We start from the raw sequence: 27,623 nt of genomic DNA, 5'->3' as shown, positions 1-27,623 counted from the left end.
AGATCCCTGAGGCACTCCACTGCCCACTCCCTTTCACTGAGAAAATTGTCCATTTAATCCTACTCTCTGTTTCCTGTCTTTTAGCCAGTTTGTAATCCACGAAAGGACATCACCACCTATCCCATGACTTTTTACTTTTCCTAGAAGCCTCTCATGAGGAACTTTGTCAAATGCCTTCTGAAAATTCAAGTATACTATATCTACCGGTTCACCTTTATCCACATGTTTATTAACTCATTCTCTTGTCTTTGGTTATACACCACAACACACACTCTCAAAATTGCTGCTCACACAGCTATTTTCAGAGATAAGTTACAGGAAACAAAATGGACTTTTTGCATCTTTTACCAGATGAAAAAACCTCGAAAATACCTTTACTACAGAAACCACAAGATCAAGAGAAAAGCACTTTGTCAGCCAGCTGAATGCTGAGGTGCTCTCCCTGCAATGCTCTGATCTGTTGATTCCTTCCCCACAGAATTTATTGTTAGCAGCATGGTTATTAGGATTCTGTTAGTATGTGGTCCCTGGGCCGAGGTGAGAGATGGTACCGCCCACGGGGAGGAGCCCTGTGAGCCTCACCGACAGGAGGCAAAGTCTCAGTGATGTCAGACACAGTACAGTCTAGAGCAGTGGTTCTCAACCCTGTCCTGGGGACCCCCCCAGCCAGTCGGGTTTTCATGATATCCACAATGAATATGCATGAGAGAAAATTTGCATATACTGTCTCCATAACATGCAAATTTTCTCTCATGCATATTCATTGTGGATATCATGAAAACCCGACTGGCTGGGGGGTCCCCAGGACAGGGTTGAGAACCACTGGTCTAGAGTCTTTATTAAAAGAGATAGAAGCACTACCCGCAGAGCGGGGAGTGCCAGAGAGGAGGTCACACAGGCCTAGAGACACAGGGTTGGTGGAATGGGGAATGGGGATGCCCAGAGGGAATACCTCCATAGAGTTGCTAATTGTCCGCAGAGTGGGGTACATCGATGAGGTCTTCAGTAGAGATGGTAGTGGCCCACAGAGCAAGGTACACAGAAGAAGGTCCTTAGTAGAGATGGTAATGGCCCGCAGAGCAGGGTACACAGGTGAGGGTCTTCAGTAGAGGTGATAGCAGTCCGCAGAGCGGGGAACACTAATGAGGTTCGCAGTTGAGTTGGTAAAGGTCCGCAGAGCGGGGTACGACCGAGGGAGTCCTCCGTAGAGATGGTAATGGTCCGCAGAGCGGGGTACGCCAGAGAGGTCCTTGATAGAACAGGAAGTGGTCCGCAGAGTGGGGTACTCACGAAGAGAGTAGCGATGGTTCCAGGGAAGCCCCGGGAAACGGGTCAGGCAGAGTCCCAGGTCAGGCCCTCCGAGGAGCAGGTACTCGAGACATCTATGCCAGGAAGCAGGAACTGGAACGCAGGTCCTCTGAGAGCGAGGTGGATTTAGCAAGGATGGATCTCTTTGCCAAGTCGTCCGTAAGCAGGGCCAACTGGTTTAAATATCCTGAAGGGATGACGTCATCCGGAGGAGACACCCCCCGAGGTTCCCGCCATGACGTGCTTAAGACTGGCCCATGCGCGTGTGCACGCACCTAATGGATACTGATTGCAAGATGGCGGTTGGTGGCGTCCGTGCTGCCTCAGGAGGCCTGGGAGCGGTAGGCAGGCCGTCGGCAGCTGGCGGAGGCTGCCATTCTACCCCATGGAGTCAGGGAAGTCTAAAGAGAGGTTAGTAACAGCGGTCGCAGCCGCCTGCGACTGACGGGCGTAAGAATGGTGACATCTGCTATACTATAATGCACAATATTTGAAAACCACAAGAGCAAAGTGGCTACCTAGAAGGAGACCTCCAGGCTTATCTACTTGCATTTCTATAAATAGGAAATGTAAGTTTTGCCAGGTAAAGCTCTCTGTGGCGATACCCAGCGGATTAGGGTGCACACAGTGTTATCTTTCTCCCACATATGGGAATTTAATGCCAGATACTGTGCATGAGTTTATACAGGTACGGTTTCCTCAAGCCCCCGACACACACTCAAACACATGTGCCAGGTGGGAGATTTACCTTTTATGACTGTATAGTTGATGCTGCCAGCCTCGTAATGCCAGCTAACATTCCGGCTGGGTTTCCCTGGCTCCTCAAACCACTCAAAGATGTAAGAAGCTGCTCGTAGGAGAGGGGCTGCCCAGTGGAGGACAAGACTGTGGTCATCTACTGGAGAGACGAGGACAGAGAGGAGCGAGTTAGACGTCACTGAGAGGGAAAGAATGGGGGGGGTGGGGGAGAGAGAGAGAGAGAAAGGGGTAAATATTCTGTGTACACATCTGTCAAAGTTAAGTAATATTAGTCACCTATTTATTTATTTATTTATTTATTTATTTATTTGATGAGTTTTATATACCGTCATTCGGTAGAACTTAGCATTGGAGTAGGTGTCAGTGGCAGCCTGCACTCCTTGTTGGGATAACTTGCCTGGAAGTCAGTGCCAGCCTTTACTTCCCTAATGGCTAGTACCTATTACAGATTCTGCCGCAATTTAGTCATCTCTTCACATATGGGGATCAAGGGAAGGAGAGGGGGGCGGAGAAAATGCTGACTATACTCCATCTACAGGAGTTATGTTTGCCTGCAACCCACCTTAATTAGCAGAAGAGCGAAAATGCCTTCAGCAGCAGACTGGGCCTATTTCCATTCCCATCCCTGCCCCCACGCCCATCCCCCCACTGATTGTATCCCTCCTTTACGCTTCGGAGGATGAGAACTCCTGCTCTGCTAAAGTAGCCTCTATCCTCCACATCCTGTCTGTCTTTTTTTTTTTATTTTAATAATTTACTTTTATTGAACCACAACATGCTGCATGAAGAATAAACAAGCATAACACATCTCAACAGTTTTTCCCCATTTCCAATTTTCCAATCAATCTTCAACCCCCAACCTCTCTACCTCCCTTCCCCTTTGCTACTAATAACCATTCCACATCAGGTCAGGTCCTAAGGGACATCATCCCCGAAGCTTTCCCCAGAAACACCAAAATCAAATTTCGTACCACTGTTCAAAGGATTTCCAAATAATGTTGAATTTCACAAGAGAACAATTCCTAATTGCTGTTAATTTGCCCAGATAGTAAACCCTCCATATGCTATAATGAACCCAAAGCAGGCAAAGTATGTTTCCATCTATCAACAATTTCACAACGCACCACTGTAAAGATTTGTGAAATTAGTTTCATCGATCTAGAAGAAACACCCAGACAGAAAAATCTAACAAAAAATGTTTTGATCCTTCATTACCACAAAGTGGACACTTCACTAATTAGACTCAACACCATGACCCAAAATTGCTGTCTATCTTGACTAGGCTGTAAGGTCTGAGAGCAGGAATTGCCTTTTCTATGCATTTGTACAGTGCTGCGTACTCCTTGTAGAGTTGCATAGAATACGATTTTTAAATAAAATAAACAAGTGTTTAATAGTAATGGTAGTAGTAGCAGTACCAGTACCTGCTTGGGCTGCTGCTGGGATTATGATCTTGGCTGAAGGTGACTCTCCAGCAGAATTGTAGGCAGTAAGGAAGATGGTAAACTCCTCCTCAGAAAGCATGAGGGCGCACTGTAACTCATCTGTGATGCATTCCAGGGTCATTCCTGTTTCTCTTCTTCCCTTTCTCTGGGAAATGAGTCTGTATCCCAGGATCTTCCCATTGGCATCTTTCTTTTCTAGAGGCTGGCGGGTCGAACACAATAGAAGAGCGGGTTTTTTGGGGTTTGGTTTTTTTTTCACAAGGCTGCTTCTAGGCAAGGCCATGGGATCACTGAAACTGTCTACAATTCTTTGACCCTCCTAACTTCATAGATAGGGTGAAAATGTAGTATGTTGCATTGAGATGTGAGATCACTTATATCAGAAGCCAGAAACCAGAGTGGGTAAGTGTTAAATGGGGTACTGAGCAGTGAAGTTTGCAAAGGAACCCAATACAGAGGCCTAAGAGAAGCAGCAAAATGTATTTCTTTATTTTTTAAGATTTATATATCACCTCTACTACATAGTGAGTGATTTACAAATGTTAAAAAAAATGCAATAAATGCAATATAAAAACTTATAAAACAATCACAATAAAATCATGCAAAATATCATTATTAAAATCATATTTACATAGCGAATCAATTAATTCAAAAGAATATCCTAATGTGACGGGGTCACTATGCTAGACTGGATAGGAAGAATAAAGCTAGGAACCAAAGTTCTAGAAGGGGGGGGGGAAGGAAAATACAGCAACACCAGGCTAGAGACGTCCCTTGATTCCTTCCCCCTGATGTTACAAGGACAGAAGAACCACAGGTGTGGGAGGTTAAGGGTGGGACTTCCCTGGAGCCAATCAGCTGGCAGAGGAGGAGGAGTTTCCACAGGATAAAAAGGACTCCCTAGGAGAGCAGAGTCAGTCGCCTGTGGGGGACTGAGGAGGAAGGATCGGATTTCCTGTCTGCTCTGGGAGACTTCGAGGCTGGACATTCCCCGACCGTGTGAAGGACTGCCGCAACTATCACAGAGAAGGTGAGCATGGGGACTTCTGTTGTTGGACCGAACGACAAGGGATACTTTGCCTGGAGAACTGCCAGTGGGTGGCTGTACCTCTGGGAAAGGGTTGAGGTTCCAGAGGTATGGAGGGAGGTGGCAGTTAGACCCAGTGGGGCTGGACTTTTGAACTATGGACTTCGAGAGGGACTTCTGAAGCCAGTGGTTGGAAAGTGAGTTGCTGGCTCAGTGGGGAAGGCATCTGCCTTCCATCCAGGTGGTGAGGGTTCAAATCCCACCTGGGGACTTTTAAGATAAATATGTTTAACTGCTATTTGAGTTTCCAAGGGACCAGGGAAGCTCGGTCAAGGTTTGGGACCCGGGGAACGGGACGCAAGCAGATGGTGTACGGACCGGTGAAAGTGTCACACCTAGATAACAATTTCTTAAGGCAGTTCCTAAATAATATAGGGGTAGATTTTAAAAGAAGCTGCGATCAGCCTACTTTTGCTTGCGCATCAGACTCAAGCAAAAGTACGCTGGATTTTAGTAGATACGCGCGGAGCCGCGCGTATCCACTAAAATCCTGGATCGGCGCGCGCAAGGCTATCGATTTTGTATAGCCTGCGCGCGCCGAGCCGCGCTGCCTCCCCTTTTCCCTCCAAGGCCGCTCGAAATCGGAGCGGCCTCGGAGGGAACTTTCCTTTGCCCTCCCTCACCTTACCCTCCCTTCCCCTACCTAACTAACCCACCCACCCGGCCCTGTCTACACCCCCCCCCCTTACCTTTGTCGGGGGATTTACGCCTCCCGGAGGGAGACGTAAATCCCCGCGCGCCAGCGGGCCCCTGCTGCGTGCAGGGCCGCGACCTGGGGCGGGTACGGAGGGCGCGGCCACGCCCCGGGCCGTAGCCACGCCCCGTACCCGCCCCCAAAACGCTGCCGACACGCCCCCGCAACGCCGCGCGCTCCGGCCCCGCCCCCGACACGCCCCCCTCCGAGAACCCCGGGACGTACGCGAGTCCCGGGGCTTCTGCGCGCGCCGGGAGGCCTATGTAAATAGGCTTCCCGGCGCGCAGGGCCCTGCTCGCGTAAATCCGCCCGGTTTTGGGCGGATTTACGCGAGCAGGGCTCTGAAAATCCGCCCCATAGTGTACTATTTCTGTGAATGAATGTCAACTGGAAGTGAGTTCCACAGTTTGGGTGTTACCACAGAAAAAAGCTTGTCCTGCAGTTTTGTCTTTAAATGATTTTCAGAAAGTCCTTGAACTGCAAGCAACTCTTTTTGGGAAGGTCTCAGGCTCCATGTGTTATGGGAACCGGCCGCGGTAGGCCGCAGCCTGCTCCCTCCACCTACTGCCGTGGCTGCCTGCTGCTTGCTAGCCCTGGAAGTCTCGCGACCGCGGGGCACAGCAGTTGCCGTGCGCTGTCCACTCCGGGCTCCTGCCAGACCTCTGGCACAGCTGCCCCTCCCTGGCCATGCGCTCCTTCCGCGCAGGGTCTTCGCCGGGCCTCTGACCTTGTTGCTCCTTTCAGACTGTGCACTCCTTCCCCGAGGGAACCTTGCAAGGCCTCCAACGCTGCTGCTCCCTCTCGGCTGCGTGCTCCCTCTGTGCAGGGCCTACGCCAGGCCTCCAACGCTGCTGCTTCTTCTCTGCCTAGACACGGTAGCGCCCGGTCCGGTCTCATGGGGGTACCCCGTGCTCCTAGGAGCGCGCACGCATGGTCTCTGACGTCATTTAAAGGAATCGCTATGGGAGGTGCTAGGGATCCTCCCTCTTGACCCGGGACTATTTAAGGCAAGGCCTTCCTGCAAGCCCTGGCCTTGGCTACTCAGCTCCTGCTTGCGTTCCTGATAGTCCTTTTCCTGTAATCTTGCTTCTGACTGGCAAGACCTCTGCTTGTTCCTGAACTCCGAGATTCGCTGCCTGCCAAGACCTCTGCTTGCTCCTGACCTCTGAGATTTGCTGCCTGCCAAGACCTCTGCTTGCTCCTGACCTCTGAGATTTGCTGCCTGCCAAGATCTCTGCTTGCTCCTGACCTCTGAGATTTGCTGCCTGCCAAGATCTCTGCTTGCTCCTGACCTCTGAGATTTGCTGCCTGCCAAGATCTCTGCTTGCTCCTGACCTCTGAGATTTGCTGCCTGCCAAGATCTCTGCTTGCTCCTGACCTCTGAGATTCGCTGCCTGCCAAGACCTCTGCTCGTTCCTGACTTCCGAGATTCGCTGCCTGCCAAGACGTCAGCTTTACCCGACCTCCAGCCACGCCATCTGCCTTGCTTTGCCAGCTCCTGCCTTCAACCAGGAGCGGATTGGCCTATCGGGGGATCGGGCATCCCCCGGTGGGCTGATCGCGCTAGTCACGTGGTCTGCCGAGCACGACCGTGACAGCTCTGGGCGGCGAATCCCCGGGCCGGTCTTCATCGGGAATCCGCCGCTGCCTTCAACTCATCTTTGCCTACTAAGAGCCTCATCTGTACTTGGACTCTGTCTCTTGGGACCCCACGTAAGTCCAGCCGGCCTCGGTACCCAAGGGCTCAACCTGAGGGGAATGTGGGCTGGTAGTGGTGAAGCATCCATGGGGGTCTCAGGCTTCCCATTAGCCTCGCCTGCCAACGATAGAGACCTGTGGGGCTCCTCTCCACAGGTGGTACCAACTTCCCCCTTGGCCTAAGGATCTACGCTCTGTAACACCGTACAAGAGCATACCAGGATAACTTATTTATTTACGGTACTTCTTTTTACTATACCGATACTCAAGACACAGGTCTTATCGTAACGGTTTACATCAAACCAGGGGGAAAACACCAGAGAGAAAGAGATAAATAAGTTTACATAAAACAAGGGTGATGAATTCGGGGACAACTTAGAAGGTAAATTTAGATTAGCATAGGAATAGAAACAAAGGAATTAGTCTAAACGAGGAATAAAATTTAGCCTTTATAACAATCAAATGGTACTAACAATGAATTAAATCACATAGTTAACTTAGCGTGCATACTGAGTTGAAATTAAATCTTAGGGGATTTAATAAAACAGTTCAAATAACTTAGTGTGACAGCGGAGTGGAAACCAAACTAAATGGAGAAAGGGGTTCCCGGGGGGGGGGGAGGGGGGGGGGGAAACGGTGTCTTGTCTGATCAAGGGAAGGCTTGTTCGAAAAGCCAGGTTTTCAGTTTCTTTCTAAAGGTGTGAGTACATTGTTCCTGGCGAATCTCTGGTGAAACTTGGATTCAAATAATCAGGCCCTGAATTTCGCAGATCCTTAAAAGGACCAGGATCTTAAAAATAACCCTTTCTTCAACCAGCGTTCCAATGTAAACCCTTTAAAATGAGTGTGATAAGATCTGTGAATCTCAGTCCTAAAATTACACATATGGTGATATCTGCAGTAATCACATTTTGTAATTACTTTCTGAGGCAACCAAGCTAAAGCTGCATCACATTAGTCTAATCTTGTCACCAGTAATACAAAATTAGAAGGTAAAAAAGGACACAGTTGATGCGGCATCCTTAGTACTCTAAAAGTTGATTGTAGTACTGAAGTGACATGGGTACCCATCTCCAGAAGAGAATCTGAAAAGACTCCTAAATCTCTGATTTTAAAATGCAGCAGCATTAAATCATTAATAACCGCCTGTTGATCAATCTTTACTTGAAAATTTCCACTTCTAAAGCCTCAGATTTACTTATATTTAATATTAAATTGTGGGCACTAAGCCATCAAGGCACACAACAAATAGTCATTTATATTATTCAAATTTCTACATCAAGAATCTGAAAAATGTGGTAGGTCAGATTGACAAACTGAAGAGTAGCAAATCACCTGAACTGGATGGTTTGCATCCCTGGGTTCTGAAAGAACTTAAAAATGAAATTTCAGACTTATTACAAGTAATTTGTAACCTATCATTAAAATTATCTGTTGTACCTGAAGACTGGAAGGTGGCCAATGTAACCCCAATATTTAAAAAGGGCTCCAGGGGTGATCCAGGAAACTAAGGACCAGTGAACCTGACTTTAGTGCTGGAAAAAATTGTGGAAACTATTATAAAGAATAAAATCACAGAACATATAGAAAGACATGGTTTAATGGGACACAGGCAGCATGGATTTACTCAAAGGAAGTCTTGCCTCACAAATCTGCTTCATTTTTTTGAAGGGGTTAATAAACATGTGGATAAAGGTGAACCGGTAGATGTAGTGTATTCGGATTTTCAGAAGGCGTTTGACAAAGTCCCTCATGAGAGGCTTTTAAGAAAATTAAAAAATCATGGGATAGGAAGAGACGTCCTTTTGTAATTACAAACTGATTAAAAGACAGGAAACAGAGAGTAGGATTCAATGGTCTATTTTTACCAGTGGTAAAAGGTAAACAGTTGAGTGCCTCTGGGATCTGTACTTGGACCACTGTTTTTTTAATATATTATAAATGACCTGGAAGGGTTATGATGAGTGAGGTGATCAATTTGCGGATGACAAAAAATTATGCAGCATAGTTAAATCTCAAGTGGATTGTGATAAATTGCAGGAGGACCTTGTGAACGGAAGACTGGGCTTCCAAATGGCAGATGAAATTTTAATGTGGACAAGTGCAAGGGTGATGCATATAGGGGAAAAATAACCCTTGCTGTAGTTATATAATGTTAGGTTCCATTTTAGGAGCTACCACCCAGGAAAAACATCTGGGCATCATAGTTGATATTACATTGAAATCGTCAGCTCAGTGTGCTGTGGTGGTCAAATAAGCAACAAAATGTTAGGAATTATTAGAAAAGGAATGGTAAATAAAACGGAAAATGTCATAATGCCTCTGTATCGCTCCATGGTGAGACCGCACCTTGAATACTGTGTGCAATTCTGGTCGCCACATCTCAAAAAAGATATAGATGCATTGGAGAAAGTACAGAGAAGGACAACCAAAATGAAAAGTGGCATGGAAAGGCTGCCCTATGAGGAAAGGCTAAAGAAGTTACGGCTGTTCAACTTGGAGAAGAGACAGTTAAGGGAGATATGATTGAGGTCTACAAAATCATGAAAGGACTTGAACTGGTAAATGTGAAATGGTTATTTACTCTTTTGGATAATGCAAGGATTAGGGGGGCACTGCATGAAGTTACAAGTAGCATATTTAAAACAAATTGTAGAAAATTATTTTCCACTCAAAGCACAATTAAGCTCTGGAATTCATTGCCAGAGGATGTGGTTAAGGCAGCTAGTGTAGCTGGGTTTTAAAAAAGGTTTGGATAAGTTCCTGGAAGAGAAATCCATAAACTGCTATTAATCAATAGGGAATAGCCACTGCTTGTTGCAGCCATTAGCAGCATGGGATCTATTTAATGTCTGGGTACTTGCCAGGTACTTGTACCCTAGATTGACCACTGTTGGAAACAGGATACTGGGCTTGATGGACTCTTGGTCTGACCCAATATGACATATCTTATGTTCTTATGAGAACATAAGATAGTAACATAAGTTACATAAGATAGTAACATAAGTTACATAAGATAGTAAAAATTTGTAACTTATCATTAAAATCATCCATTGTATCTGAAGACTGGAGGATAGCAAATGTAACCCCAATATTTAAAAAGGGCTCCAGGGGCGATCCAGGAAACTACAGACCGGTTAGCCTGACTTCAGTGCCAGGAAAAATAGTGGAAAGTGTTCTAAACATCAAAATCACAGAACATATAGAAAGACATGGTTTAATGGAACAAAGTCAGCATGGCTTTACCCAGGGCAAGTCTTGCCTCACAAATCTGCTTCACTTTTTTGAAGGAGTTAATAAACATGTGGATAAAGGTGAACCGGTAGATATAGTATACTTGGATTTTCAGAAGGCGTTTGACAAAGTTCCTCATGAGAGGCTTCTAGAAAAGTAAAAAGTCATGGGATAGGTGGCGAGGGTCCTTTCGTGGATTGCAAACTGGCTAAAAGACAGGAAACAGAGAGTAGAATTAAATGGGCAATTTTCTCAGTGGAAGGGAGTGGACAGTGGAGTGCCTCAGGGATCTGTATTGGGACCCTTACTTTTCAATATATTTATAAATGATTTGGAAAGAAATACGACGAATGAGATAATCAAATTTGCAGATGACACAAAATTGTTCAGAGTAGTTAAATCACAAGCAGATTGTGATAAATTGGAGGAAGACCTTGTGAGACTGGAAATTGGGCATACCAAATGGCAGATGAAATTTAATGTGGATAAGTGCAAGGTTGATGCATATAGGGAAAAATAACCCATGCTATAATTACACAATGTTGGGTTCCATATTAGGTGCTACAACCCAAGAAAGAGATCTAGGTGTCATAGTGGATAACACATTGAAATCGTCGGTACAGTGTGCTGCGGCAGTCAAAAAGCAAACAGAATGTTGGGAATTATTAGAAAAGGAATGGTGAATAAAACGGAAAATGTCATAATGCCTCTGTATCGCTCCATGGTGAGACCCGCACCTTGAATACTGGTGTACAATTCTGGTCGCCGCATCTCAAAAAAGATATAATTGTGATGGAGAAGGTACAGAGAAGGGCGACCAAAATGATAAGGGAATGGAACAGCTCCCCTATGAGGAAAGACTAAAGAGGTTAGGACTTTTCAGCTTGGAGAAGAGACGACTGAGGGGGGATATGATAGAGGTGTTTAAAATCATGAGAGGTCTAGAACGGGTAGATGTGAATCGGTTATTTACTCTTTCGGATAGTAGAAAGACTAGGGGGCACTCCATGAAGTTAGCATGTGGCACATTTAAACTAATCGGAGAAAGTTTCTTTTTCACTCAACGCACAATTAGACTCTGGAATTTGTTTGCCAGAAGAATGTGGTTAGTGCAGTTAGTATAGCAGTGTTTAAAAAAGGATTGGATAAGTTCTTGGAGGAGAAGTCCATTACCTGCTATTAAGTTCACTTAGAGCAGGGGTGGGCAATTCCGGTCCTCGAGGGCTGCAAACCAGTCGGGTTTTCAGGATATCCTTAATGAATATGCATGAGAGAGACCTGCATACACAATGCCTCAGTTGTATGCAAATCTATTTCATGCATATTCATTAGGGGTATCCTGAAAACCCGACTGGTTTGCAGCCCTCGAGGACTGGACTTGCCCGCCACTGCCATTAGCAATGGTTACATGGGATCTTCTTAGTGTTTGGGTACTTGCCAGGTTCTTATTGCCTGGATTGGCCACTGTTGGAAACAGGATGCTGGGCTTGATGGACCCTTGGTGTGACCCAGTATGGCACTTTCTTATGTTTTTACCTAATGCTAACATCTCATCTACTTCTCTTTTTATATGCTTCTCAGCTTTAGCTGACCTTCGGTAGGCAGTCTGCTTCCACAGTTTATAGGTACCTGTATCTATGTTATGAATAGCAAAGCGGGTAAGTCCTGGTTTAGTAGAAAATAGGTCAGCATATGTGTGCAATACTGCTTCTATCTGCTGTTTCTAGGTAGTGATTCTGCTGTTTCTGGGTAGTGCTCTCTCAGAACAACTTGTTGCACAGACCCTTCAGGCAACAGGCCCGGCATGACTGGGTGTGCACACCGTGCATTTGCATGGGACGGCACACCTGGTAGGGCGGTGGCAGTAGGAGAGGCCACTGGGCCTCTGGGTGGAGCACAGCCTGCCGACGGCAGCAGGAGAGGCTGCGGAGGTGGCGAAGAAGAACCACTGAAGCAAGGTTGCCACGAGAGCCCATCTCTGTGGCAGCAAAGAAGAGGTTTGGCGGTGAGCCCCGGGTGAGAATAGGAGCCTGAGTGTGAGTATGTGGCAATGGGAACCTGGGTGTGAGTATGTGGCAATGGGAACCTGGATGTGTGTATGAAAATAGGCGCCTGGGTGTGTGAGTGAGAGCTTGTGTGTGGTAGAACATGTGAGAATGAGAGCTTGTGTGTGTAAGGGAGTCTGTGAGAGAAAGCATGAGCCTTTGTGTGTGAGAGAGATGAAGGGAAGAAGATAGGAGAGAGAAGATACAGAAAGAGAAAAGTGACCCTAGAGAAAGAATTAGGAAAAGATGACAAGGGAAAGTGAAAAAGAGAGACCTGGACCAACTAATTAGAAAAAGAAAGGAACAGATAACAAAGGTAAAAAAATATTTTGAGATTTTAGCAATTGGAATATGCCATCTTTGGGTATTTGCATTTCTTATAATTTTGAATTTTGCTCTTTATTTATTTATTAGTGGTTTTTATATACCGCTCATCGTTCAGAACATCTGATCGGTTTACAGTAGAACAGCGAATTCAGCAACAGGCTTTACATATAACTAAGTGTATAACGAGAGTAAAAAACAGGAGGGAAGAACAGCGAAACACTATAGCACAGTTAAAGCTATCGCTTCAAGTAAGCAGAAAGATAGGAAAATCATTGCATTAAAAGGAAAAAAAAATAAAGTATTTCAAAAATTATTATATACAGAAAATTACAAAATGTTATGTATGAACATGGGACTTTAAGATCTAAGACGTATACCTTATCTCCGAGTTGTTGACATTGGGTTTAAATAATGATGACATTAAATACAGGAAAAGGAAAGGAGAGAAGGGGAGGGAAACAGCACAACGAGAAGAGGGATGAGGAGAGCGGTGAATAGGGAGGGGCAAGTGGGAATTAATTAGGTGAAGGCTTGCTTAAAGAGCCATGTTTTGAGGTTTTGTTTGAATTTCTTATAGCATGGTTCTTGTCTCAAGGTGTGAGGCATGATGTTCCATAAGGATGGGCCAGCAATGGATAGGGCCTGGTTCGCGGTGGACTTTAGCCTTATCGTTTTGTGGGGTGGGGTGTGTAGTGTAGCTGCATGTTGTTTTCTAGTGGGTCTGCCAGACTCGTGGAAGTAGATGTCGTCCTTGAACCATTGCATGTCATAGTTGTAGAGGGATTTGTGAATTAGAGTGAGTGTTTTGTATTGAATCCGGGCGGATATGGGTAACCAATGTAAATGTTTGAGGACAGGTGTGATGTGTTCGTTTTTGTGTACATTTGTAAGAATCCGAGCAGCGGCAATTTGTAGGATTTGTAAAGGTTGGCTAGAACTTTTTGGTAGACCTAGGAGCAGGGCATTGCAGTAATCGATTTTATTAGAATAATGGCTTGCAGGATGGTGCAAAAGTCATTGAGGTGTAATAGAGGTTTGAGGTTTTTTAGAGTGTGTAATTTGAAAAATCCTTCCTTCAAGGTGGAGTTTACAAAGTTTTTTAAGTTAAAGTGACTGTCAAGGATAACCCCAAGGCTACGGACATGGGAGGAGAAGGGATTAGGTGAATTAGGAGGTTTGCTAGGTAAGGGGTTGACGGGGATGGAGCTAGGGGAGATGGCAAGTAGCCTTCCACTGTTCAGAGTCTGGTTTCTCAGTCTTTCTATTTTGGTTTTGTTTACATGTTTCTATTTCTAAATTGTCCCTTATTTCTGTATTAGGTAATGATCAGTCTGTGTCCTGCCTGTGTGTGACGGAGGTGCAGTATTGCTGCTAGCGTATAGTCTCTCTGTAGAGACTTGTAGCAGTCTGGCTTGTTCTGTTATCCCAGTAGGTGGTGTAATAATGTTCTAAGGCTTGGTGTAGTATTCGCATTGCTTCTTTTTCATAAGGTTGCTGTTATTTGCATTTTCAAAGCACTGCGGCCATGCGCGTAGCTCCCGGTACACGTGGAAGAACCCAATACGAAAAAAGGGGCAAGCCGGGACAGCGGCAATAGGCTGTCCCGCTGAAGTGTGTGCCGGCAGCCAGCTGGCCTGCATAACTTACTACTGCTCCAGAGAGCAGGTACATTTTGAAAAAAAAAAAAAAAAATCCTAGTTAGAGGGGTTTTAGGGTTCAGGGAGGATAGGGGAAAGGGCAGGCAAGGTAGGTAGGGGGTTTAGGAAGTTCCCTGGGAACTGGGGAAAGGCATTATCACATCACTGTACGATTCTTATAAAATGTATCCCCCTTACTTGTGCGCTGATATAAAATCAGGTGTTCATGTGCGCACACATGCTGGGAACCGCGCAAACGTATCCCTGCACACGGGTCTTAAAATTCACCTTAAAATGTTTAGTAGGGGGGGGGGGCGTGGCTGTGATGCTGGGCTGAGCAGACACTCTTCAACCCTGCTCCCTCGGGATCACCTGATTTTTACAGACCTTTCTGCAGTTTTTTCGTAAGCAGCTATACACCCTCTTTTGAGCATTTACTGTTGTACATCTGTCTGCACCCCGTACCAGCTGCTTCCTGGCGGGTGATTCGCAACTGATGGCTAATAGATCGCACAGAGGCATGGATCGCGTGGCGGGACCCGGAGGACAAAATGGCACCAGACACTGAGCCTTCTGTGGAAGGCCTAATCGGAAGCTGTGCTGAAGGACCTTACCCGCGCAGTGTTGGCAGCAATCACGGATCAACTCCAGAAGCTTCAGACCTCGGTTGAGGAATTACGTGATAAAGTGGGGGAGATCAGCCATAGGGGAGCAACCAGGATGATCATATTGCCTCTCAACACCACAGTTACTGACCTTACCTGGAAGAAAAAATTGCTGAAAGATAAACTTGACGAATAGGAAAATCGTAGTCGCCGTGACAATCTCTGAATTTTTGGAGTCCCAGAAACCATTTAAGGCGAAGAGTTGGTCACTTTTTGTGAACGTTGGCTGCCCCAAGTGCTAATATTTCGATGGAGGACTGGAAAATCATAAGAACATAAGAAAATGCCATACTGGGTCAGACCAAGGGTCCATCAAGCCCAGCATCCTGTTTCCAACAGTGGCCAATCGTGCTCATCGGCTTGGCGCAGGAGGACCGGATGGCAGTAGGCCGCATCCAGTTATTGTAAAGTACCTCAACTATACAGACAAAACCAAGCTTTTGGCAGCATTTTTCAAAGCTTCGGACCTCAAGTATGGCACCACCAAGCTACTGCTTTTTCCTGATTTTTCAGTGAAAGTACAGGCTGCCTGACGAACATTCTCTCCTTATTGCACTCAGTTATTTCAGTGTGGAGTTCGTTTCTCTTTGCAATTTCCAGCACGCTTAAAAGTGTTCCATCATGGGGACACAAAGTTGTTTACTACTGCGCAAGAAGCAAAGGTGTTTTTTTGGACTCCATTAAGGATTGATGTGATGCTCTTCTCAGGCCTAGCGTTTGTGACCAGCTGGTCTTTTTGGTCGGTTGCGACTGGCCAGTGAGACTGGATGCACCACGTGTTTTCAGTGCATGTTCTTGGACTTGGCAGAATTTGACCTGGAAGCCTACACCGGGCTACAGAGGACTTTCTTTATCCTCTGAGTGCATAGCAGCACTGGTTTGCTTATTACACATAATTATACTGCCTCATATTGTTCTGAGGATTGCTCTGCTTAAGATGGCCATTGCCCTCTGGTACTGTATGGGGCAGAAACAGTTTTCATTTTTTCCTGAAGTTACTGGGGAAGATTTTCTCCTTCATATTTAGCCATGGCAATCCCTGGAGACTTGTGGGGATGACACTACTGGTCCAGAACAGAGAGCAGGAACAACTCAGCATTGGACATTTGTATGGTGGTTTCTGCAAGGACTCGGGGTTTATTGGGGTACTTGGGATGGGATGGTTCTGGATGAGATTGGGTATTTTGTGTTTTTATGTGTGAATGTGAGTGTGCATGGACAGTCGCAGTTGGAATGTTTGCTTATCTTCTTAAATTGTGCCTCGGATGGGTACTGCGTTTTCCTTTTTCTGTCAATGCCTGTTTTGTCCCACTTGCTTTGTTTGGTCATGCTGATTTCTACTATGCTGGAGGGAGCCTGGCCTGGGGGGGGCTCCCCTCTGTGGTTTTTATTTTTTTTCTTTTCTTTGCTCGGTGCACTAGTTCTAGTTTCCTTTCCGTATGGCTGATGTTCTGATATGTTCACTTAGGGGTAAATTTTCAAAACCTTACGCGCGTCGGGCCAATTTTCAAAGGCCCGGCCACATGTGTAAATCCCCAGGACGCGTGTAAGGGAGGAGCAGTCCAGGGGATGGGGCGGGGCATGGCTAGAGGTGCCTGGCACAGTGGCCATTTGCCGCTGTGCCGAGGGGATCGTGTGCCGGTGTGCGCACCTTGCTCCTGTCCCAAGGCAGGAGCAAATGGTAAGACAAGGATTTGGGGGGGGGGGGGGTTAGGATAGAGCTAGGGGGCGGGAAGGTTAGGGGAAGGGGTAGGAAGGTTAGTATAGGGGGTAGGGAAGTTCCCTCCCAGGCCGCTCCTAAATTGGAGCGGATTGAAAGGGAACTGCGGAAGGGCATAGGCATGCGCAGGTTGCACAAATGTGCACCCTCTTGCGCGCGCTGACACCCGATTTTTATAATATGCGCGCACGGGCGCGTATGTTATAAAATCACGTGTCCATGTGTGCACACCAGGTAGCGAGTGCACATTGACGCGTGCGCACAAGTTTTTAAAATCTATCCCTTAATGTGGATGGGCTTCACTTGCCGATCAAACAAAAGAAAATCTTAACTGATCTTAGGAAGTGGGGAGCATCTATGGTTTTGTTTTGTTTTTTTTTTTTTGCAAGAAACACATTTGGACAATACTGAGCATGCTAAGTTACGAAGGGATTGGGTGGGGCAAAGTTTTTTCTCCTCCTACTCTACCCGGCAGAGGGATGTGGCCATACTTTTCCATAAAGTCACTCAGTTTGTGCTTGAGAATCAGGTCTCTGATTCTGAGGGCAGATTTGGTTAATGTTTATGCTCCCAATCGATAGTCCCATCAATTCTTTTCTTCTCTAGCAGCCAAGTTATTGCGCTGGAAGGGTTATGTTCTTGTCCTCTTGAGGACTGTCAAGACCCCGAAAAAGATCCAGGCAAACACCAGTATTGGATTTCTTACTCAAGAATTAGGTGTTGACAGTTGGCATACCCTTCATCTCCAAGAGAGAGAGTATTCTTGCTATCCTTATGCTTATAATGTGTACTTGAGAATAGATTGCATTTTGATATTAGAGTTCTGTTTCTCTCAGCTGCGCAAGTGCCAAGATGGTTGACGTTCCTTTTTCTGATCACTCCTTAGTAGTTTGCACACTGGCATTTGCACATGAGGGGAGGACCCGGCCCCCTTGGAAAATGTCCTCCTTGCCTTACCATGATAAAGAATTTGTTAAATTTTTGTGTGCCAAGCGGAAGGAGTACAAAGAACTGAATTTCTCGCAGGATTTGTTGGACATTACTTTTTGGAATGCTGCCAAGACTGTGCTTAGGGGACATATTTTGGCCTACCAGCGGTGCCAGACTGCACCAAAGAGCTGGACTTGTCTAAAACAAATTACCCTTCTTAACATACTCACGTTAATCGAATGACTCCAGCTGCACGACAACAATTGGAGGAGGCTCGGAGGGAGTTGGACGCATTGCTGGATGTCAAGGCAAGACAAAATTTGCAATATTATAAATTTAAACTATTCCAGTGGGACAATAAATCAGGCAAGTTGTTGGCACGTCTGCTTCGGAACGTGGGACCAAAACCCTTTGTTCCACAGTTCTGCTTTCGTAATATGGATCATCTCGGCATGGAGGTGGTCCTTAAGGTTTTTCAGGGATTTTTTCGGGATCTCTATACCAGTGAACAACCAGATCTGTCTAACCGACAGAGACCTTTTCAGGGATAACTTTCCCCAGATTATCTTCAATGGATAAATCTAAGCTGGAAGAGCCCATCTCTTTAGGGGAGATCCAATCGGTGGTGCGGGGGCTTAAGCTAGGTAAGGCCCCAGCTTCGGATGGTTTCGGTCCTGAATGTTTTTAAATCTTAGGGCCACGGAGTTTTGAGCCTTTAATGGGAATGTTTAGGGAAGCTTTTGCTGAGGGTAGTATGGGATCCAAGAATAATTTGGCAATGATTATTCTTCTCTTAAAACCAGATAGGGACCCTGTGGCTCCTGGGTCTTATAGACCCATTTCTCTTTTGAACCAGGTAGTCAAAATCCTCTCTGCTGTGCTTGCCGCTTGGGTCAACAAGATTATTCAAACTATCGTGTCCTTGGATCAGACTGGATTCATCTCTCATAGGCATTCCTCGGCAAACATGCTCAAAACTTTACTTACGGTATCGCTGAACCTCCAATCTGAGTGTGATAGCATGTTGGTAGGATTGGACACTGAGAAAGCATTCGAACGGGTTGAATGGTCCTATATTTTGAGGGCGTTGGAACAGTTCAATTTTGGGGACCAGTTTATTCATTGGGTGAAAGCTCTGGGGCAGATTTTAAAAGCCCTGCGCCGGCATAGGCTGCCGGTGCGGGCAATGCCCCAGGACGCGCGTAAGTCCTGCGTGCACATCATAAAATCCAGGGTCAGCGCACGCAAGGGGGTGCACAATTGTGCAACCTGAGCGTGCCGAGCAGCCTGCCTCCGTTCCCTCCCCCCCCCCCCCACCTTCCCCTACCTAACCCAGCCCCCAGCCCTAACTAAATCCCCCCTACCTTTGTTAAGAAAGTTAGGCCTGCCCAAGGCAGGTGTAACTTGCGCATGCCAGCGGGCTGCCGGCGCGCCATTCCCCGGCCTGAGGGCTGGTTCGGAGGCCTCGGCCACGCCCCCGGAATGACATCATGCCCAAAGCCTCACCCCCGGAATGCCCCCAAATGTCGCGCCGCCCCCGATACGCCCCCAAGCAAAGCCCCGGGACTTACGCACGTCCCGGGGCTTTGCATGCGCCGGCAGCCTATGCAACCTGTTCACTGGGGAGGTGTTTTCCTTCTTAAGTGGAATTGGGGGGACATGAAGTACCTGGGCATTCACATAGCTCGCATGGCCCACGGTTTGTATTTGAAGAACGTTGGAGCTACCTTGGGGAAGGTTCAGGCTTTGCTTGAATATTGGCATTCGTTCCCGTTATCTTTGATGGGGCGTTGAGCCATGGTAAAAATGATTATTCTCCCCAAGGTGCTCTACCCACTCCAAATGCTTCCTCTTTGGCTAAAGCAATCTGAAGTGCTTCAATTTAAATCCATGGTCTCTGCTTTTTTATGGCGTAGGAGACGGTCAAGACTCAGGATGGATGTTCTCATGCATGAGAAAGTATGGGGGTTTGGTTGTCCCAGACCTGCGTTTATATAATGTTGCTTGCCTTATGTGCTATGTACAGGATTGGGTCTCTCAACATCGCAAGTATGACCGGAGGGGTTACTGAACAAATGGGCCAATCCCTATCATGGGATATATCTGCTCCATCACCAGACATGTTTTGTTCTCTGTAACCTACTTCTAAGTTCCTATATGCCTCATTATGTTATCTGTTATTTGTTTCAATGTAAACCGCCCATCGAGGCGTCTGTTTTATTTCCTTGTAAACCTGTGTGATATGTATTTTATACAGGCACACCGGTATATAAAAACTAAAAATAAATAAATCCTTCAGAGTTTGTCTTCATACCTTCTGGTTGGGGGCATTTCAGAATGCATGGAAATTGTTGAGGGCCTTGGCACAAGGTTCGGCCACTGTTTCTCCTTTTTTACCTCTAACTGGAAATAAGGATTTCCCCACGGGTCTTGCTCTTTCTAGGTTTCACACCTGGAAGGAGTTAGGCTTTTCTTGATTTGGACATCTGGTCGATCCAGAAGAACAAAAGTTATGGTCATTTCAACAGCTTCAAGAGCAATGGGATATCCCTAGGCAAAATTTATTTTCTTACTTGAAAGCTATATATTATGCCTTGGAAATCTGCCAAAGATATTATGTGCTTCTTGCTTTTTCAGATGCAGAAGAAATTTTTTTGGAAACCAGTCCTGGCTTTAATAAACTTGGCATATGGGCATGTTTTCTGCCCAGTGTCAGACCTCACCGCATCTGGAAAAATTGGCTAAGCAATGGAGTGAAGCATTGTGACTAGAGATTGATGCATCAGATATTGGCAGAGCATTTGTTTTTGATTTACCATTGTATGGCCCCTGTTAACCTGCGGGAGATTCAATTTAAAATTATTCACCATCTTTACTTATCTAGAGATAAAGGTGCTCGATTACGTTTGTGGGCATCTGATGAATGTTTGACATGTTCGCATCTTTGTGGGAATTTGTCACATATGTTGTGAATTAGCTGTTTTAGTGGACCCTTGAGTCGGCCTACGGGAGACTGGGGATATAGTCTCTGCTTGAGGGCAGGCCGGGAGGCCAATACCAGGCAGGCGATGGACGGTGAGCTTCACCTAGGAAGCCGGTACTCCCCCGGGAGGAGCCCGTAGGAGCCCAGCCGCTTGGGACTTAGGGGATTCACCCTGGAAGCCGGAGCTCCCCCGGGAGGAGCCCGTAGGAGCCCGGCTGCTGGGACTTAGGACATCACGGAAGCTGGAACTGAAGCAGGCAGGCAGGGATCCGGAATCAGGCAGGAACTGAAGCAGGACAGGTTACTGGAACCAGGCAAGCACTGAAGCAGGACAGGTACTGGAACCAAGCTGGAACTGAAGCAGGACAGGTACTGGAACCAAGCAGAAACAAAGACAGGACTTGGACACAGAAGTGTAGCTAGGCAGGAATGGAGTTGCTAACGCAATAGCACACTCTGGGGCTCGGAGCAACTGGGAATCGCAAGGAACCCCGTTGCAAGCAAAGTTCTGGGCTCCGCAGCGGCCTTACATAGGCCGCAGCGTCTGGCGTCAGGGTAAGGCGGAGCCTTCAGTGGCGGGAAAAGGCCTTCATAAGCGCGGCTGCTGCTCACGTGCACGCCTAAGGAGATGGCGTCCAGGAAGGGTTTCTCGGTGGCGTCCCCCCCGCGGGCATGCCGCGAAACAGGCCACAGGCTCTCAGAGGCGGAACGGGACCAAGGAGGTAAGGGCCAGGTCACGACCGGGACCTCAACAACATATTTACAGAATGCCCAAGGCTTCAGTCTTTCTGGAGTAAAGTTTGCTCAGCTATCATCCATGTATTAAATAGCCCAGTCCCATGGAATAGTGGCCTCATTTATTTGTCTTTGTTTGAGGAGACGCCTGTACTGCCTGGTGGGGGTCAGAGGTTTGTTGTAATCTCTTTAACTTTGGCAAAAAAAGCGATTTTATCTACCTGTAAAGCTGCACTAGTTCCGGATTTTCAGGACTGGCGGAAAGCAATGATCCACTTTGCAACATTAGAACATATGAGAAAGAAAGAGCTAGGTAATAAGCGCAGTGTTTTATATTTGAAAAGCTATTTTGCGCTTTGGGAGAAAGTTTCTAAATGGAAGACTAATTAGTGTATTTTTTGTTTCCTTCATTGGGTCTCCGTGCTCATAGTTTCCTTTCCTTGGCATGTGTGTATGATAGTGGGTTTTTTACAGATGGGGGGGGGGGGGGGGGGGTGGATATAACTTTGGAAAATGTTGAAGCGACGTGTAGCACTTGTTCTGTTTATTTCCATTACATTCTACACTGATATATTTGTTTCTGTTAGGCTTTGTACTAGAATTGCTGTACATTGTATTGGTTCTTAATGTATTGCTTCAATAAAAATTCGTTTAAAAATAAAAAAATAAAATGTTTAGCGGTGGAAGGGGTTCTTTTTTTTTTTGTGAGGTGACCCCAGAATTTGAATATAGTCTTTTTTCATGTCTGGGTTGTAATGTGAACTGTCGTAGTTTTGCTCTGCACCCGTTCTTATGATTATTGCTATTTTATTGTAGTTATGGTGATCTCTGCCTTTCTAGAAAGAGGATTCGAGAGAGAATACATAGGGGCCGATGCAATAAATTTTGAGGAAAGCGGGCGCTGACTTTTCAGCGCTCGCTTTCTTAGCACACGCATGGCGCCCACAAGGGGGCGCCATGCAATATGCAAATTAGGGGGTTGCGCTAGCAAGCAGGCACTAGGGTCGCTTGCGTGACCTTAGCGCCTCCTTGCTAACGCAACCCCGCGGCGGCTGCCAGTTATGAAGATCGACACCGGTAAAATTGGCATCTGTTTTCATTGCTGGCAGACGGCCGGTTATGAAAACCGATACAGAGTTTACTGGCGTTGGTCTTCATAACTCGGCGGTCTGCCGAGGGGGGGTTTTTTTTTTTTTTTTTTTTAATTGAAGAAGTACGGAAAAGCAGTTTTTTCTGCTTTTATGTACTTCTTCTACATGCGCTCAGCTATTAACGCCTGCTCCAGGCAGGTGTTGATATCTGAGTGATAAATGTGCGTCTGAGATGCACATTTATCTTTTTGCATTGGGAGTGAATGAGTAATAGCCTCATTCTTATGCATTTGCATGTGATGAGCGCTAACTCATTCACTCCGCGTCGGACGCGTGTTAAACACTAATCCCCCTATTGCATTAGGGGTGGATTAGCGCCTATTTAACCCGCGTCCGACAGCAGGTTAAACAGTGCACTAGTGTGAGGCACTGTATTGCATCGGCCCTATTGATATTTATTTTATGATATAATTGATTGGATCTGAAGTTAGTGTTCTTTGCTTTTTACCTGATATTTTTGTTTAATAAATTGCAATAAATATAAAATACATACAGATTTATAAGGGATTTTTAATGTTGGTAAGTGCTTGAAATAAGAGTTAAAATATTCTAAAAAGTTTCACTCATGTTGCATAAGGGCTGTTGTGACTACTTAGGAACCCATTGTAAGGTGCATGCTAAGGCATTATTTATCAATAAGAGTACAGCTAGTGGGGTTCAGACCTGTATGCTTACTGCCCACCCTTGTTAACCTTAGGCCCACCCAAAAACTCAGTTCTGGCTATGCCATCGGCCTCCGGGCACGTGGTGGAGCTCATCCCACCACGGCCTGAAGTTAAAGGAGAAGGAAGCTGGCGGGGCCATGATGGCGTTCATCTCATCACGGCCTGAAATGAAGAGGAAGGAGGGGGCCACAGTGAAGCACATCCCACTGTGGCCTGGAGAAAGGAAGCCGCATGCGCACGTGTGTGTGTCTGTGTGAGAGCTTCAGTGTGTGTCTGTCAGCACTTGTGTGCGTGTTTGTGTGAGAGCTTGAGTGTATATGTGTCAGAGCTTGTGTTCATGTATATGTGTCTGTGTTACGTGAGAGTTTTGTATGTGTATGTGTGTATGTCTGTGTGCAAGTGCTTGTGTGTGTGTGTGCCTGTGAGAGCCTATGTATCACATATAGGTTCTCAAAGGCATGCTCACATACACACAGAGGTAGATTTTAAAAACTTATGCACACTATCCAGTGCACCCACATGGACACGCGATTTTATAACATGCGCATGCCTGTGTGCGTATGTTATAAAATCAGGGGTCGGCGTGTGCAAGGGGGTGCACATTTGTGCAACCTGGCACGCCGATGTCCGCGGCCTTCTGTAGTTCCCTCCCAGTCCGCTCCAATTTAGGAGCGGACTGGGAGGGAACTTCCCTACCCCCTATACTAACCTTTCTACCCCCCCAATAGCTTTAACCTATCTTTTGCGCGCACCGGCACACTGCCGGCACGTGATCCCCCCCCGGCACAGCGACAAATGGCCGCTGTGCCGGGCGCCTCTAGCCCCGCCCCCTGGACCACCCCTTTCAGCAACTCTGGGACTTACATGCGTCCCGGGGATTTACACGCGTGGCTGGGCCTTTGAAAATTGGCCTGGTGCGCGTAGGTGTTTAAAATCCGGCCCATAATGTGTCTGAGGAAAAGAGAGCAAGTGTATGTGAGAGCATAGGCATGTATATGAGATGGAGTGTGTGAGAGATTGAATGTGTGTGTGTATGTATGTACATATGCATGTGTATGTGTGTGTGAAGATAAAGTTTGTTTGGCCCTACCTCCCCAATCCACAACAATCTCAAGGTGACTGGAAATCGAAAGAACTCAAGTGTGAAGAGCAGGAGATTTTTTAATCTTTATCAGTTTTAATTATTGGTGTAATTTGATGTTTCTACTGTTTTGAAAATTTGTTTTTTGTGAAATATTAGAACATTTTAATTATTGGATTTTTTTATTCATCTGTTTTGAAATATTTATTGGTGTTTGGGAAATTCTAGATATTCTATTTAACTGGTTTGAAATACTTGTTCTTTTTATGACTGATTTTCTTATGAGTGATGTTTTATATTTCTTGATTTTAGTTTTTAATATTTTATGAAGAATGGTAATGTTTCTGTTTTTCCATTGTTGCTCTGCATATAGAGACTGGCTTGTTATACGTTCCAGTTCAGTTCTCTGCATGTTTCTAGTTATAATTTCTGGTCTCTTTATTCTGTATTTGGTCAGGGTCTGTCTTTGTTCTCCATGTGTGACCGAAGTGAGAGATTTTGCTACCATATAATTTATCTGTTGTGATCTATAGCAGTCTGATTTGTTCTGTTTTCCTAACAGGAAGTGTGTTGGTGTTCTAGGGCCTTATGTAATATGTACAGTGTTACCTTTTCATAGATAAGATTGTCACAGTTTGAGTGCTGGCAGTTAGGGTTGTTTTTTTGTATGGGAGGTTTACTATATTGTAATATTAATTCCATTTATTCATGGCTTTCTGAGAGCCAAGCCCACACCCAACACCCATTACAAAAAATGTAATTCTGTAGGAGTTCCAAGTATCTTTTTTGCAGGATTTTCTGGTTGGCACCACAGCAGTGCATGTAAATATAATATGCATGTTGTAACTGATATTTTGCCTCAGAAGACTGTACTTTTTTTGAATGTTCTTTTTTCATGTAAAATCTGTTATAAATGCATAATTGAATTGTGTGTGCGCATGCAAGGCTGTAAGGTTTGCTTAGGGTACGTAATACCCTTCCCTTGACCATGGGTTCCGTCTGGAGGGGTGTCAGTTTTTAAAAAGATAGATTGCTGGAGGGAGTTGGACTTTTTTTGATGGGCACAGGATAGAGACTAAATGAGGCGGGGGGGAGAGGCAAGAACAGTAATTGTTTGCACAGGGCAACAAAAGAGCTAGCACCGGCCCTGTCAGGCAAAGCCTTCTCTGGAAGATTAGGCAGAGGCTGGGTCACTATCCTGACTCTCATCAGGTGGGCTACATACATATAGCCAGCACCAAGGCTGTACAATCAGCATAAGCCTTTATCGTATTTACATGAAAAGTATGCTGCTTCTAATCTTGGGGATACATATATATGAAATAGTATCATTAGTTTATTTTGACATACTTGGCTTAGAACAAGTCCTTGCTAATCCTCTAAAACGTCTCTGCTTCTGTCTTTATGATCATACTAGGCCTTTTGCTTTGCTTGGGCTGCATGTAAGTTCTCAGACGAAGCTTATAAGGTTTTCCAAGTGCACCCACATATTGACTACATATTCAAGACTAGGGGTCAGTTAGTTTTACTGGTAAACGGTATATAAACTTGCTTAAATAAAGGGGTCATTCTTTTGCTCCCAGTATTCTTTTACTAGGTTAAGGGATCCTCTCACACTTCTACTATAAAGCAGCTAAATGAAGAAAATCCAGTGGACTCTTGGGGTATCTCCCTGTGGACAAAGAGTAAATAGGGTAGATATATTTTCCAAGCCATTAGTTTCAGGATGATATGGGGTGGTCCCACAGAAGTCCTCATGGACCATGCATGCAAAACACCGAGATCACCCAGCATTTCACTTGGGATTTAAAATCAGTCTCAGGCACAATGGTAATAAACAAATTTAATATTAACAAGGAGGAACAGTGAACTATTTCACCACATAAATGTAGAGATTGAAAAGAAACAGAGATAAAATTGACCCTTGTAGAACCCCAAAATCTAGAGTCCATGAGTCTGAATGACTATCTTTCATAGACAGATACGTGCTGTAATCTATTGAACAAATATTTATTTTATTTATTTTTTGCTTTATTATTCTGTCTTTCAGCCACTTCAAAGTGGATTACATTCAGGTACTGTAGGTAAGACCTAACAATTTAAAAATTTCCCCCAATCCCATCTTCACTTACTCGATCGAGCAGTAATCTATGACTTACGGTTTCAAAGGCTGAAGATGAATCAAATAAAATGAACAACTCACATCTGCCATTATCCAAACGCCACTATCTCAGCACTAGGATGGACTCTGAAACCTGATTAAACAGGATCCAGCTGTTAATTATCTTCCATAAAATCCAATAGTTAGACAGATACAGCTTTCTCAATTATTTTTGCTAAATATGAGAGAGAGAGAGAGAAACACACACACATACTCTGGTGAGGGCCTCACTGTGTGCACCTATTCCTATCTCTATAGGAGGGTCATCTAATAGGGCGAGGTAAGGTGTTGGTGGTGGTTTAGGGGCCAGTTTTGCATGTAGAATGAGATGTACGAACAGCACAGTACACTTTGGTGAAGATTTGATGTCATTTGAGGTGAGGAAAGTCTCACAAAGATGAAATTTTGTTCTACATTACCTTACCCTAGCTTGATGGTACCCTGTTATAGACGTCAAATCTTCACCAAGTTGTACTATGCTGTTCGTACATCTCACTCTACATGTGAAACTGGCCCCTAAACCCTTAATCACCACCAACACCTCACCTCGACCTATTCGAAGGACCTCTTATAGAGATATAATACTTCACTATAACGAGGGCCTTATAGATATTCTCAGTCTCTCTTTCTCTCAATATGCCCCTTTTTCTTAACGCGGGTGTTATCAATGCGTTAATAACTCATTTTGATGAATCTAGGGCAAGAGAGGGGAAGCACGGATGGCACCATAAACCACAGGGCTCTCCCCAATGCCTTTTTTTGGTGTGGATATTGTCTGATATTTTTAAGAGTTTTTGTATAGCACATACGGGTCTATCCTGTACCGAGCGGTAGGAAGAGCTGCGGTTGCCGCACGCACAGTGCAGCACACCTACCGCTCTATCCTGAACATTAATTTTATGTAAATGTAAACCGCGTCCGTGAAGCCTTAGGCCCGCGCAACCCATTTTACTGGATAGAGCGCCTATACAGTATCCTGGGTGCGCGGGCCTAACGCTTCACGCCACGCTGGTATCTGTCATTTCAAATGACATACCAGGAAGTCGGGACTACCAGTCCCCCCTCCCCTCCTCCCGAAGCAGGGCGCGAAAAGCAGCCTTGCTCCGGGAGGAACAAAGAATAGACAAGGACAGCGGCGAAGCGAAAAAAAAACCAAAAGCAATTTTGGTTTTTTTTTCAAAATTTTGGTTTTTTTCCCCAAAAGCGACAATTTTGGGATCTGTCAAGATCCCAAAAGTAAGTCGCTTTTGGACGCCTGCACAACTTACTTTTTTTTTTTGCAGCCATCAGCAGGAACA

At 45.6% G+C, this 27,623-nt stretch overlaps 1 protein-coding gene across 5 annotated transcripts in view; it reads right to left on the bottom strand.

The window, feature by feature from the left end:
• The window catches only part of LOC115082325 (interleukin-6 receptor subunit beta-like), a 69,026-nt gene that overhangs the window by 27,984 nt on the left and 13,419 nt on the right, over positions 1–27,623 (bottom strand). For 3 of the 5 annotated variants that reach the window (XM_029586558.1, XM_029586559.1, XM_029586562.1), the window contains exons 2-3: positions 3,492–3,714; positions 2,057–2,245 (exon numbers count right to left, since the gene is read on the bottom strand). In XM_029586558.1, the coding sequence (XP_029442418.1) occupies positions 2,057–2,245; positions 3,492–3,714 (412 nt within the window). The remainder of the gene's footprint in view (positions 1–2,056; positions 2,246–3,491; positions 3,715–27,623) is intronic. The other 2 variants (XM_029586560.1, XM_029586561.1) reach the window with 2 other exon arrangements.

Source organism: Rhinatrema bivittatum, unplaced genomic scaffold (genome assembly GCF_901001135.1).
Source record: "Rhinatrema bivittatum unplaced genomic scaffold, aRhiBiv1.1, whole genome shotgun sequence".
Taxonomy (NCBI): domain Eukaryota; kingdom Metazoa; phylum Chordata; class Amphibia; order Gymnophiona; family Rhinatrematidae; genus Rhinatrema; species Rhinatrema bivittatum.
The sequence above is the reverse complement of the archived record's forward strand: the minus strand, read 5'-3'. Positions and strand labels throughout refer to the sequence as shown.